The sequence below is a fragment of the Macrotis lagotis genome, chromosome 1 (genome assembly GCF_037893015.1).
Source record: "Macrotis lagotis isolate mMagLag1 chromosome 1, bilby.v1.9.chrom.fasta, whole genome shotgun sequence".
Taxonomy (NCBI): domain Eukaryota; kingdom Metazoa; phylum Chordata; class Mammalia; order Peramelemorphia; family Peramelidae; genus Macrotis; species Macrotis lagotis.
Window position 1 is genome coordinate 78,913,125 of NC_133658.1, and position 14,686 is coordinate 78,927,810.

At 34.8% G+C, this 14,686-nt stretch overlaps 1 protein-coding gene across 1 annotated transcript; it reads left to right on the forward strand.

Annotated features, from left to right (window-relative positions):
* Positions 1–10,551: 10,551 nt before the first annotated feature.
* On the forward strand, positions 10,552–13,498 carry LOC141509042 (olfactory receptor 1f45-like). The gene is made up of 2 exons (XM_074218278.1): positions 10,552–10,651; positions 12,504–13,498. Exons 1-2 carry the CDS (start codon positions 10,552–10,554, stop codon positions 13,496–13,498), a joined length of 1,095 nt encoding a protein of 364 aa, XP_074074379.1.
* The last annotated feature ends 1,188 nt before the right edge of the window (positions 13,499–14,686 follow it).

Here is a 14,686-nt window from a genome sequence, read left to right on the forward strand (position 1 = left end):
TACAAAAAGAACTGCTATAAATAGTTTTGCACATGTGAGTCTTTGACACTTTTTGTTCTCTTTAGGATATAGACCTAGTAGTAGAATTGCTAGATCAGAGGGTATACACAATTTTATTGACCTATGTCCATAATTCCAAATTGTTCTCCAAGACTGGTTGGATCAGTTGACAACTCCACCAACAGTTCGTTGTGTCCCAGTTTTCTCATATACTCTCCAAAATTGATCATTTTCCTTTTTTTTGTCATCTTAGCCAATCTGATAGGTGTGAAGTGGCATTTCAGAGTTGTTTTTTTTTTTTGCAAGGCAAATGGGGTTAAGTGGCTTGCCTAAGGCCACACAGCTAGGTAATTATTAAGTGTCTGAGACCGGATTTGAACCCGGGTACTCCTGACTCCAAGGCCAGTGCTTTATCTACTACGCCACCTAGCCGCCCCTCAGAGTTGTTTTAATTAGCATTTCTCCAATCAATAATGGTTTGGAACAATTTTTTCATATGGTCATAAATAGCTTTAATTTCTCCATCTGAAAACTGCCAGTTCAAATCTTCAACCATTTATTAATTAAAAAATGACTTATAATTTTATAAATTTGACTCAGTTCTCCATATATTTTAGAAATGAGTTCTATATCAACAATGCTCACTGTAAATATTATTTCCCAGATTCCTGCATTTCTTTTCATCTTGGCAGCATTGGTATCATTTTGGCAAAAAACCTTTTCTATTTAATGCAATCAAAAATATCTATATAATACACTATATTAGTTGCTTGGTTATAAGCCATTGTGAAATACTGGTCTATTCCTAGTTTCTGTCAGAGTATTTTCCAGTTTTCCCAACTGTTTTTTGTCAAATAGTGAATTATTAGCCCAGAAACTGGAGTCTTTGGGTTTATCAAACAGTAGATTACAATAACTATTTACTACTTTTTATTTTGTACCTAATCTATTCCACTGATACAACACTCTTTTAGCCAGTAACAAACAGTTTTGATGATTGCTGCTTAATAATATAATTTTAGATCTGATATAGCAAGGTCACCTTCTTTTGCATTTCTCATTATTTCCTTGATATTCTCAACCTTTTATTCTTCCAAATGAATTCCTACTATCTCTCTATAAAGTACAGTCTAACCATGAGCAATTGTCATTTTCCCAATTTATTTGGGTGAAAACAGTCTTGTAATTGTGTTCTTAATATATATATATATGTATATATATATATATATATACATGTATATATACATATATATGTATATATGTTTGTGATTTATGTGGATTTATTTTGTCTCCTAAAACTTTACTAAAGTTTCTAATTATTTCAAGTAATTTTAGCTGATTTGAAAGTATAGTATCATACATAATCTTCAAAGATTTTGTTTCCTCGTTGCCTATTTAATTCCTTCAATTTCTATTTTTCCTCTTACTGCTAAAGCTAACATTTCTAACATAATATTGAATGTTACATGATAACAGGTTTTACTGCTCTTATTTGGAATGCTTCTATCTTATACCCATTATGTATAATACTTGCTAATGATTTTAGATAGTTCCTGCTTATCATTTTAATTAAAACTTCATTTATTCCTATGCTCTGTTTGTAAGGCAGTGGGGTTAAGTGACTTGCCCAAAGTCACATAGCTAGGTAATTATTTAGTGTCTGAGGTCAGATTTGAACTGATATCCTCCTGACTTCAGAGCCAGTGCTCTATTCATTGGACCACCTAGCTGCCCCAGATCTCTGATGTTTCTGAGAGGAATTGATGTTTTATTTTGTCAAAAGTTTTTTCAGCATTTATTGAAATAATCATAAGATTTCTGTTAATCTTGTTAGTGATATGGTCAATCAAGCTGACTATTTTACTAATATTGAACTAAATATGGAATATTATATAATTTTTTAAAAATTAAAAAAGTTGGAATATTTTATCTTTGGCAATTGTAAACAAGAGAAGCATTTATAACCAGAATTGGGTATAAATATAGAATAAATAACAAAATAGAAAATTTCAATTATATTTCCCTTTGCTGCTTGAATTTTTGTGAGGTGATACTGCTAAATTTTTATGATTCTTCATCATATTTTATAAGCATAGTTAAATTTCAAAACAATATTACCCTGTCATTTTTCCTCCCCTTAAAAAGGAGATAGAATATTTGTTGAACAAGATAATTTGGTTTCTTAATTGTACTAAATTTATATTGATCAAGCATCCTTAAGATATTTTTCTAAAAAAGTCAAATTAGGAAGCTAGAAAATTCCCAGAGCTTTTCTCAAAACAAATTTGAATGAAGCCTGTAAAAAATATCCTAAAGTAACAGAACACATTAAAAAATAGTGAAACAACTTTTCAAGGAGATGTCTTGGAGGAACTTCTGGGAAAAGGTCTCTCTTGTGGGTAAAAAATATGTAGGCAGGATAACTGTGAAACGAGCAAGAGACTTTTAGCTACAGTGCAACTCAGGTTCTGGCTCAGCAGGCAAGTAGTATGGGTCTCACCCCCAATTTGGAGAATAAGATGTGTTGCTGGGCTATCCCAGAACAGGGAGCAAACCATAAAGACTGGAAACAAAAGAGCAGTAAGTCAGGGACCAGACACCCCATGCCTCCAGCAAAAACAAAAACAAAAACAAAAACAAACAAACAAACTTGAGACTACATACCTTATACTACAGGAAGAGTTCAACTTTTGAAATGAGCAAAAGAACAAAAACAAAACCAGTCACCATTTATAGTTACTCTTCTGATAGGGACAATAAAAATGTCATTTCAGAACAGGGAAACAATGACAAAATACCTAGATGTAAAACCTCCACATGTAAGGGGTTCATGAATTGATTTCAAATCCAAAAAGAACTCTTGAAGGAGTTAAAGAAAGTATTTTCAAAACATAAGAGAGGAAGAAGGAAAATGGAGAAAAGAAATGAGAGTCATTCAGGACAACTATGAAAAATTGACTGAATAAAAACAATAATGTTAAAAGTGAAATTAACCAGCTAGAAATAATATTGACCTACAGGAAAATGAAAGAAAATCATCTAAAATAAAAGTAACCACCTACAAAAGAAAAAAACCCAATAAATATTATATATATATATATTCATATATTCATACAGATATACACACATACAATTATATATATGTATATACATATACATATATATGAAAATAAAACCCTAAAAATAGAATTTGACAAATGGAAAATAAAAGACTATTTGACACCAAGATTCTATCAAAGAAAACCAAAAGGCAAATAAAATAGAAGAAATGTAAAATATCCCTAAAAAAATTAATTCAGGAGAGATAATTTATGAATCATTGGTTTACCTGACAGCCATGATCAGAAAAAAGAGCCTGGGTGGTATCTTGCAGGAAATTATCATGGAAAACTGCCCTAATATCCTAGAACAAAAAGATAAAATGACCTTGAGAGAATTCATCAACCAACCTCCCAGAAAAAAAAGATCCAAAAATGGAAACTTCCAGGAATTTTGTAATCAAATTCAGAATACTCAACTAAAGATGAAAATAGTACAAATATTCAAAAATAAACAATTTAGAACCAGGAGCTACTTTAAATTGAAAAAAGTTTTGCAAAATAAAACCTATGCGGTCAAGAATAAAAGGAATCAGGGCAGTGACACAGTGGGTAGAGCACCAGCCCTGGAGTCAGGAGTAATTGAGTTCAAATCAGGCTTCAGACATGAAATAATTACCTAGCTATGTGACCTTGGGCAAGCCATTTAACCCCATTTGCCTTGCAAAAACCTAAAAAAAAAACCGAATAAAAAGAATCCAGAAAGCCAAAAAAATATATAGTGAGTGTTAGTTCTAAAGGACTCATTTCAAAACATATAGAATACTGAATCAAATTTATAAGATTTACCAATTGGTAAATGATAAAAGAATATAAACAATCAGTTTTTCAGAAGAAATTAAACTATACTCATATGAAAAATACTCCAAATCTTTATTGATTAGTAAAATTTAATTAAAACAACTCTGAGCTACCACTTCATACCTATCAGATTGGATAATATGACAAAAAAGAAAAATAATCAATGTTGGGGATACAAAACATAAATGGTGGAGTTGTGTAATGATCCGTTCATTCTGGAGAGCAGTTTGGAACTATGCTCCAAAGGGTAAAAAATACCCCTTGATCTAGCAATACCACTACTAAGTCTATATCCTAAAGAGATCATAAAAAGTGGGAAAGACTCACATGGACACCAGCACTTTTTGTAATGGGAAATAATTGGAAATTGAATAGATCTTCATCAATTGAGGAATGGCTGTACAAGAAATGATGTAAGAATTTTATGCAGTATATTGTTCTTTGACCTGCCATCAAAAAATATGACAAGATTTGAATGAACCAATGCTAAGTTAAATGAAGGAGAGCACTGTATTCACTAATAGCAATTTTGATGCACGCAGTTCAGTGATCAAGGACAATTCAGAGAGACTGCTAAGGGCAATTTTATCTTCAGAGGAAAAAGCTGAGGATTCTGAATGTAGAGATAAGCATACTATGTTCACTTTTAAAAACTTCATATTTTTACTTTCTTTCTCATTTCTCCCTTATTTGTAATAATTATTTCTTACCATATCTAATATGAAAATATGTCAAACATGGTTGTACATATACAACCTATATCAGCTTGTTTGTTGCCATGGGAAGGGGAGTTGCAAGGGTGGGAGATAGAAAAATTTGAAACTCGAAAGCTTGAAAAATGATACTTTTGCATGTAATTGTGAAAAATGTTTGAAATTCATAAATATATATATGTATACACACATGTGTATACATACATACATGCATGCATACATACATACATAAATATTTAAAAACCCAAATTAGATGAACCAAGGAACTTTGAAAGTAAGAGTAGGGAACAATAAGAAAGCAAATCTTAGTGTGAGAATTATATTGGGGTTAATGGGGAGAACTGGAGATGCTTCCATGAAAACTAGGATGTCTACAGGTACGTGGTGTTTTTGTATTTGGTCTAATGAGGCCTCTAGAGAGATAAGGGCATGATAATGTGAAACTCAAGAGGCAAAAACAACAAAATACAAACAAAGGGACCCTTGAGAACAAGATATAGAACTACAGAGCCTCTCATTTTCCACCTGCTTCCAACTACCTTTGACTTTCCCCTTAAATATGCCCATTCTACCTTTTGTCAGGTTATTGGACATGAAGGTGGGGGATGTGGCCTGTTATTTCTCTCCTCCCCTCTATCTTCATTCTCTCCATTTCATCTCTAACCTCTAATATTTGAAAAACTGTTTGGGGACAATATTTTAAGAAAAACTTCCAGATATGGATTGGGGTGCAAGTAGGAGTCTCCCCCTGAGAACTTATGGAAAGTCATCAAGTGCTTTCCTCAGGTGAGTTAAATTTAGGGGCTGAGACTGGTGGAATAGGGAGATGGGATCTGAATAGCTAGAGATTCTTTTCAAAAGTGATTTGTTTGGACCTATCCTACAAGAGGGGAATATTATGGATGGTGTGAGAATTGCATGTCTCCTCTAGCAATGAGAGGGAGTTGAGGGACATTTGCTTTGCTTGCAATGTATGTCAGGATTGGGGAAGGGTGGTTTGGGAACTATTTATTCCCATTGTAGATTCTTATAGTCTCCCTTAGAGGACTGAATCTGAGATAGGGAAATATCAGATGCTACTATCCTACTGCAGCTCTATATATGTGTGTGTATATATATATATATATATATATACACACACATGTTTTTCCTCTCCCTGGTCAAACGTCCTGAAAACCTCACCCATCTAATCCCAATCTTGGATTCATTTCCTCTCTTCACTAATTGGAAAGAGAGACAAGTCTTTAAAAATTTTGAATGGCTGAACAAGTTGTGGTGTATGAATTATTAGAATATTCAAACTAGGGATAGCCTACAGGAGGTGAGAAAGGTCTGGTGGTCTGCATAAGTGACATTTTTCTTACTGGTGTTTTAATTTTCCTATCCCTCATTCCAAATACAGTAGTCTATCAGGCCACTCAACACATCTTTAGAAAGAAATGAGAATGTAGTTTTCTGATCAATCTACATTTTGATTTCAAACTTTTCCTTTAATCAGATTGCATGTGGATTTAGTGGCTTAGTCTTTTCTCTTCCATCAATTCAATTAGATTTTCAAAAAATTTGTATAATCTCTACTCCATATAAAATATGCACAAAATAATTTAAAAATACAATACAAAAATACAAAGTGCAAAGAAGAAACATTTTGTCTAGTAGAGGGATTTAGTATATTTGGTAATTAAAATGCATCAATTATATTTGATTATGTCCATGTAGAAGCTTTTTCCAATGAAAACAATCACAACAACATCATTTTATAGTCTTTGAGAGTACTGAACTTAAAAATATCACCATACTATCCTTTCCCTTGTTCTAAGCTTTTCTCAAATTAGCTAAGTTGGATCTCATATATTCCTAGGGGTTACTACTTGAACAGTTCAAGTTATTTTAATTTTGCCCTTGAAATTATAGTTGGGAAATATTTACCTCCAGTGATAGAGCCCCCAGTTAGAGAACACAAATTTTCTTGACATGTAGACTAATGATTTGGAATCCCAGGTCTTCATTAGGAAAAGTCAATCCCTCCTTTGTGACCACCAGAGTGTTCCTCATTCTTATATCTCTAATAAAGTGAGATAAAGAAATAAGAGAACAAGGTCAACCACAAATGTTTATGAGAGATAAGATCACCTCAGTCATATGTAGCTGATAAGGGGAGTCTTACCTCTTTCCTCTCCCTGCTCAGAGCTCCTGAAAAACCTTACCAATCAAGTCCTAATCTTGGATTAGTCTCCATTCTGCTCATGGGAAAGAGATACATGAACAAGTTTTTTAAGACTTGGACCTCCTTGAATAATTGAACAAGTTGTGGTATATGCATTTGATGGGATAGTATTGTTCTTTAAGAAATCATAAGTAGATGGATTTCAAAAGAACATGGAAAAGCTTACATGAATTGATGCTGAGTCAAGTGAGCAGAACCAGGAGAATATTTTATACATTAACAGTAACATTGTGATGATCAATTATGAAAGATTTAGCTCTTTACAGCATTACAATTATTAAAGATATTTCTTCAGAGAGCAAACTTGGGAATCTGAATGAAGATCAAAGCATACTATTTTCACTTTTAAAAATTTGTATTATGTTTTTATTTCCTTCTCATGGTTTCCCCCCTTTTGTTCTGATTCTTCTTTTACAACATGACTATTATGGAAATATACATAACATTATTATACATGTTTAACCTATATCATATTGTTCATTTTCAAGGGGCTAGGGGAAGGAAATGAAGGAGAGCAAAACATGAGGAACTCAAAATCTTACCAAAAACTGAATGTTGGAAACTCTCTATACATGCAATTGGGAGAAAATTTTTAAAAAGTAAAATAAAAAATAAATGAAAAAGACTGTCCTCATCTCCCAAGTTTTACCAGAAAGATTCTTACTTGGCATAATATATTGTGGTTTCCATTCTCCAATGTAATCTTTGCAGAGAATGATTTTAAGCAAATGGTGTATGCACAAGTAACTGTAATCTCAGACAATTAATATTAGATAAATTCATTATTAGTATGGGGACCAAGGAAAATTTTGGGAAATTCTCTTTTGACTTGAAATTTAACTTATGATTAAGAACTTAATAGTCAATAATGGAAGACATTTTAGGATAAGGAACGTTATGATCAGAAGCACAGAAGTAGAAAAGTTCAAGGCATAGTTAGCCTTCTGTGAATAATTTAGGGAGAAAAAATAGTTTAATACTGGAAAGGTAGGATGAATCAGACTATAGTAAGGCTTAACTGCTAAACGAAAGGATTGTAAATCTGTTGTGAACCATGAGAGGATTTAGAGAAGGAGAAAACAGAAGAATCTAAATGCAGAGGAAGATATATGCTAACAATATGAAAGAATTTGAGTTCTCACAGTAACTTACATGCACTAGGGCCTGATTCTACTTGGGGAATACCCACCTTTAGCAGTAAGAAAGAGGAAGGAAGAAGTCTATGAGGTAGGCATAGAATGATCTTAAAATCCCTTTTAATTATTTTATTTTTTATATTTTTTCCTTTATTTTTTATTTACACCTTTCTAAAATATTCTTAAGTGTAAACATAATACTCTCTTCTCCACAAAAATATAAAATCTCATGAGAAATAAAGTAAAAGAAAGAGGAAAAAATAAATGTGTTTCAATCTGTGTTCTGATAGCATCAGTTCTGTCTCAGGTGGATCACGTTCTTTGTCATAAGTCCATCACAGAAGTTATTTCCATATTTTTCCACAGTTGCTGAGTGTAATTCCCTCCATCCATTCCTCCCCACTACCATTTATTATATTTCCTCTTTCCTTTCACTCTGTCCCTCTTTTAAAATGTACTGTAGGGTAGCTGAATGGTGCAATGGACAGAGCACCAGCCCTGGAAAAGAGGCTCCAATTCCACATACCACCCCAGAGACCCAGCAACTACTCAGCCTCACGGTCCCAGAAGGCCACCTAATCCCAGCACCTTGCAAAAAGTAAAAAAGAAAATGTGTTAAATCTGACTATACTCTCCTATGATCTACTCTCTCCTCCATCACCCACACCCCCCTTCCCCTGTTCCCCTTCTGTCCTTTTTTCTCTAGATGTCTATACCCTATTGAGTGTGTATTCTGTTTCCTCTCTGAGCCATTTCTGATGAAAGTGAAGATTCCCATTCCCCGTCACCATTCCCCCTTATATATCATTGTAAAAGCTCATTGCAAAAAGACATCTTTTATATGAAATATCTTAGCCTATTCCATCTCTGCTTTCTCTTACTCCGAGTACATTTCCCTTTTAGCCATTGACTCTATTTTTACAATATAGTATATCTTCAAATTCAGCTCTCTCCTGTGCTTCATCTATAAAAGCTCCTTCTACCTGCTCTATTAAATTAGAAGGTTTGTATGATTATTATCAGTATCATTTTTCCCATGCAGGAATACATCTAGTTCATCATTATCATTAAGTCCCTCATAATTTACCCTTCTCTTTCACTTTCTATGCTTTATCTAAGTCCTGTACTTGAAGGTCAAACTTTCTGTACAGCTCTGATCATTTCAACAAGAATATTTGAAATACCCCTGTTTTTTGAAAGTTCATCTTTTCCCCAGAAGAGGATGTTTAGTTTTGTTGGGTAGTTGATTATCGGTTGCATTTCAAAGCTCTTTTGCCTTCTGGAATATTATATTTCAAGCCTTATGAGTCCTTAATGTAGTTGCTGCTAAGTCCTGTTTGATCCTGACTGCAACTCCATGATTTTTGAATTGTGTCCTTCTGGCTGCTTATAATATTTTCTCTTTGACTTGGGCATTCTGGAACTTGGCTATAATATTCTGGGTTTGTTTTTTTCTTGATCTCTTTCCAGGAGAAATCAGTGCATTCTCTCAATTTCTATTTTACCCTCTGCTTCTACAATATCAGGGCAATTTTCCTGTAGGAATTCTTTAAAAATGAAGTCAGGTCTTTTTCATGATCATGACTTTTAGGTATCCCAATAATTTTTAAATTTTCTTTCCTGAATCTGTTTTTCTATACTAGTTGTTTTTTTCAGTGAGATATTTCACATTTTCTTCTACTTTTTCATTCTTTTGGTGTTGGACTATTATGTCTTGATTTTTTGACAAAGTCATCAGCTTCCTTTAGCTCCATTCTACATCTGAAGGGTTTGTTTTCCCCAGAGAGCTTGCTTATTTTTTTCCATCTGGCCAATTCTGCTTTTTAAAGCATTCTTCTCCTCAATAAATTTTTGAACAGTTTTATCCATTTGACATAAGCTGGTTTTTAACATGTTATTTTCTTCAGCAAGTTTTTGGATCTCCTTGACTAAGCTGTAGGCTTTGCTTTCATGTTTTTCCTGCAACTTTCACATTTCTTTTCCCACTTTTTCTTCTATCTCCTTTACCTGATTTTCAAAATATTTTTTGAGCTGTGTCACAGCCTGAGCCCAACTTCTATATTTCTTGGAGTCTTTAGATGCAGAAGCTTGGACTTTATCATCTTCAGATGAGTATTTTGATCCTCCATAGGATCATAGACAAAGTAATTGTCAATGGTCAGGTTCCTTTTTTTCTGTTTACTCATTTCCCCAGCCTGTTCCTAGTTTTGGGGTGCTTCCTGAGCTTTTGAGTTTTATTGGGACACCCCTTCCCCACAAGGACCTCAGTGTGCGAGGTTCTGACTGCTCTTCTGGTCTGTGAAAGACCACAATCACACCCCTCTGCCATGGGCCTGGGGGGGTTCCCTGCTCTATGGGGGACCTAGACTATGATCAGCATCTGAATGTGGTCAGAGCCCTAGAGTCCTGTCTGAGGGATAGAGGACAGACCTCAGAAGTCTCCCTCTACTCCTTTAACTTTGGTGGGCTGAGCACTCAGGGCTCAGTTGCCTGGAGGCTGCTGCTGGGAAACTCTGCAAGCCTACTTCTGTTTCCTGGATCTGGGATGAATTAGCCATGCTGAGTGCTTGAGCACAATGAGGTCCTCAGCTTTAGAGTGCTGTGTCCACGTTGAGGGTCTGGGCTTTGCACTCGCTCTGGCAGAGGTCTCCCTACTGGTCTTCAAAGTTGTGCATGGTACTCCCTGGGGTGCATGTCAGGAAACTGCTTCTGCTGCTGGGAGCCAAGGCTCCCAGGCACCCTGGGGCTATTCCCAGAAGGCTGAAGCTTCTTCACTCTGGTGGGGCCACCCCCTCTAACCCCATGGAACAGAATTTTTCCACTATTTTCCAGGTTACCTTGGGTTGGAGAATTTCTGTGGGTTTTGTCTCTTGAAAATTTAGTCAGAGTCATAATTTTAAGATTTTGGAAATATTTTGGAAAGAACACCTAGGAGAGGCTCTTCTCTTGCTGCCATCTTGGCTCCACCCCCTTTTAAAGTCTCTTAAATGAAATGTTATTTTAAAGGGGGAGGGGGTGCATTGTGTAGTATCCATTTTAAATAATTTCTATTAGAAAATAACTCTTATCTAAAGTAATTACCACTATAGAGGAATTTGATTATTATTTAGCCAATTCATCATGTCCATAAAGGTAGGAGACAGAAAGAGTTCAGGAGGAAAGATGAGTCTATTATTTTGTAACTAATTTTAATTGATAGTGTTAATGATTATGTTGAAGTACTGATATTTTAATAATTACAAATTATTGGCTACATGAAGACCATTTGTTAAAAGTTTATGATAGTCTAAGCTCTGAAGTACAGGAGATATACCATACCTGCCTTTGAGGAGGTGACATTCTAATAAAGTGAGACAGAATATAGGGCATGGTCTGGGAAGTCACAGGAATTGTTAAAGTATTTGTTTATAGATTTTTCCTGACTCTGCTTACTTTATATTGCACCAATTTATATCATCATATTTTAAATTTTTTTTCTGGTACAGTAATATTTCCTTATAGCTCTGCCTTTCTCAAATCTAATTTACTTGCAAATCAAGACATCACCTTCTTGATGTTATTGGTCCTCTTCAAGAATGAAGGATGAACAATTCCTTTATGTTCATATAGTATAATTTGTTTAGCCTTTTCCTATTCAATGGATATTTCCTTTGTTCTAATTCTTCTCAACTACAAAAGAACTGATATGTGTATTACTGACATTTTTGACCTCCTTGATATATATTATACATATAAATATACAAGCACATAAGTGAAAATATTTATACATAAGGTATTTTATATATATATATATTATTTGCGACTCTATTCAACAACACAAAAATAAGAAAAATCTTACTATGATTTGGCCATTAAGTGATTCACTTCATGTCAACCAACCAGTGATGGATAACCTAAGATTCCCACCCCAAAACACAGTTAGTGCACTTAGTGAAATTTCATGTTTATTCAAACGTCTTGAGGGAATTTTGGGAAGATGGACTTTTGTTCTGACTTCAGATAGGGAATCTTGAGATCCTGGAGATCTTAAAGGTGCACATTCAAATGAAGACTGAAAATACAGATGATCTGGAGCTCAAGAATTTAAAAAATCTACAAAAGAGAAGTCTGAGTGATACCTATCAATGTTGCCCTCTTCCTTCCTCTTTACAGAATGACTATTCTAGAGCTACATTGAGAGCAGGTGAATGGGTGATCAAAACTATTCAATACACCCCAGAGGCAACTGGGATCATTGAGTTAAATTAAACAAACTTCTAGAAATGAGTTGGGACGTGGATTTCCATTCCATGGATAAGTAAAAATATATAGAATTTTTAACCCTTTAAGAGATATAATGAAATGAACCTGTTTTTTCCAATGGTGACTTTATGACAAATATTTTATTTGTGACTTGATTACATATTTCTTCTCTTTAGAGTTGAACACTAATTCCACTGATGTTACCATAGCTGAGAAGTCTAAAATCTCTTCTAGCTATGAAACATCCTTTGAAAGTTCTTAATAACGTTAAATTTTCAACCTTTAGGGTGGATTTTATGTGTCTCTGAATCCATCTCTTCATCTCTCCAATCTAGACTCAGAGTCAACAGCAACATAAAAGAAGGAAATCAGAACAACACCTCTGAGTTCTTCCTCCTGGCCTTCTCTAGTCATGGAGAACTCTTGTTCCCTGTGTTCCTGGTCCTTTTCCTAGCAGCCCTCCTAGGGAACCTGCTGATCCTTGTGGCTATTGGCTCAGACCCACACCTCCACACTCCCATGTACATGCTCCTAGTCAACCTCTCTCTGGCAGATCTGTGTTTCACTTCTGCTACAGTGCCCAGGCTCCTCTATGCCCTGCTTACAGGAGACCAGAGCATTACCCATGCAGCCTGTCTATCCCAAGTGTTCTTCTTCCTGATGGCAGGCAATGTGGATAGTTATGTGTTAGCTGCCATGGCATGGGACCGCTATGTAGCCATATGCAAGCCACTACACTATGCCACTGTTGTGACTCTGCAACGGTGTATGGTGCTCCTGGGAACTGTGTGGATAGGCACAGCCCTACACTCCCTGCTTCACACAGTCCTCCTTGCTCATCTCACCTTCTGTAGCAATCGTGCTCTCCCATATTTCTTCTGTGATATACACCCTTTATTACATCTTGCATGTTCTGATACCTCTCTCAACTACATGATGGTTACAATTGAGGGTGGTTTTGTAATTATTATGCCTGCTGTTTGCATTATGGCATCTTATGTCTTCATTGGAGCTGCTGTTTGTCGGATTCGAGCCCCTGGGGGTTTCCGCAAAGCATTTTCCACTTGTGGATCCCACCTAACTGTAGTTATACTTTTCTATGGAACTGTGGTGAGTGTCTATCTACAACCTCCAAGCCATGCTGAAGTTCAAGAGAAATACCAAGATCTTGTGGCCATAGTCATGTTCTCTGTGGTGGCCCCAACACTGAACCCCTATATCTATAGTCTGCAGAACCGAGAAATTAAAGCAGCCCTGGCAAAGGTCCTTATGGGGCGTTAGGCTTAGGATCTTAGTGAGCAAATGGTCAATGTATTCTGTCATCTATTCTTTTCTTTTCTGATCAAGGAAAAATAGATTTACACACATGTGGACATATTCAGGTCAGAAATTTATATGCAATGAAAGCAATATTATTTCAAATTTTGGGAGAGAGAAAGAGGGAATCATTTTGTATGACTATAGTTACTTCTGCTGGTCTCCCTCAAAGAATCTTCAGTTTTGAGATCCTCTTCTTAACCTTAAAAATAATCTTCCTTGGATTCAATTCTTTTCTCTTTAGCTATACAAGAAGTCTATCTTATCTTCATATTTACTTGTACCTCAGCCTGAAATGACCATGTGTAAATATGAACTGTAGAAGTAGGAAGGATTATGTTTGATTTCCACCTGTTAAAAATCTTTCTAATAAGACTAACAGTTAACTATAAACTATTAATATCTTCATCCTAAACTGCAACCTGAGAGATGTTTGACATTTAGATTTTGAGAATCCATTCTAGGACATGGTGCCTTCACAATTAGCTATCAGATGTGTCTCCTAATAGTAAAACAACAGTGTACATACCCATAGATTCTGGCCAGGCAATTTTTTGCAACATAAACCATTTTGTATCATCAACATTGAAGAACTAAATTTAGAATCCCTAAAAGTTCTCAAAGAAAATTTGGAGATATTATCTCTTATATTAATCCCAGTCTCTCTATTCCCATACCATTAGACTTTCAGGTAGACCAATAATTCATAAATTGCTCTTCCAAATCTATTTTACCTGGTCAGTCATTTTTCATTAGAGGTATTTTACATTTTCCTCTATTTTTCAGTCTTTTGATTTTATTTGGAATCTTGATGCCTTATAGATTCAGTTTCCATTTGTCCAATTCAAATTTTTAGGGTTCTATTTTTTTTCAGTTAGCATCTGTGTTTCCTTATCCAGATGGTTAATTTTACTTTTTGATGAATTATATTATTTTCTAGTTCATCATTTTTACCTTTAAAGAAGTTGATTTCTTAAGTCAATTTTTCATAATTCTCCTGCATGGTTCTCATTTATTCTTCCTCTCTTCTTTAGTTTTTTAAAACTTTTTTTGAGTTCTTCCAAGAGATCTTTTTTTTTTTTTGGATTTGAAGTTAATTCAAAATCTTCTCTGAAGCTTCATATCTATGTGTTTTTGTCACTGTTTTCTTCT

Bases quoted from the DNA above. Each gene is read 5' to 3' on its own strand.
- LOC141509042 (XM_074218278.1), top strand. From the start codon at position 10,552: ATGAGGTCCTCAGCTTTAGAGTGCTGTGTCCACGTTGAGGGTCTGGGC. The intron at 10,652-12,503 runs GTACTCCCTGGG...TTCAACCTTTAG, and splicing joins GGTCTTCAAAGTTGTGCATG to GGTGGATTTTATGTGTCTCT.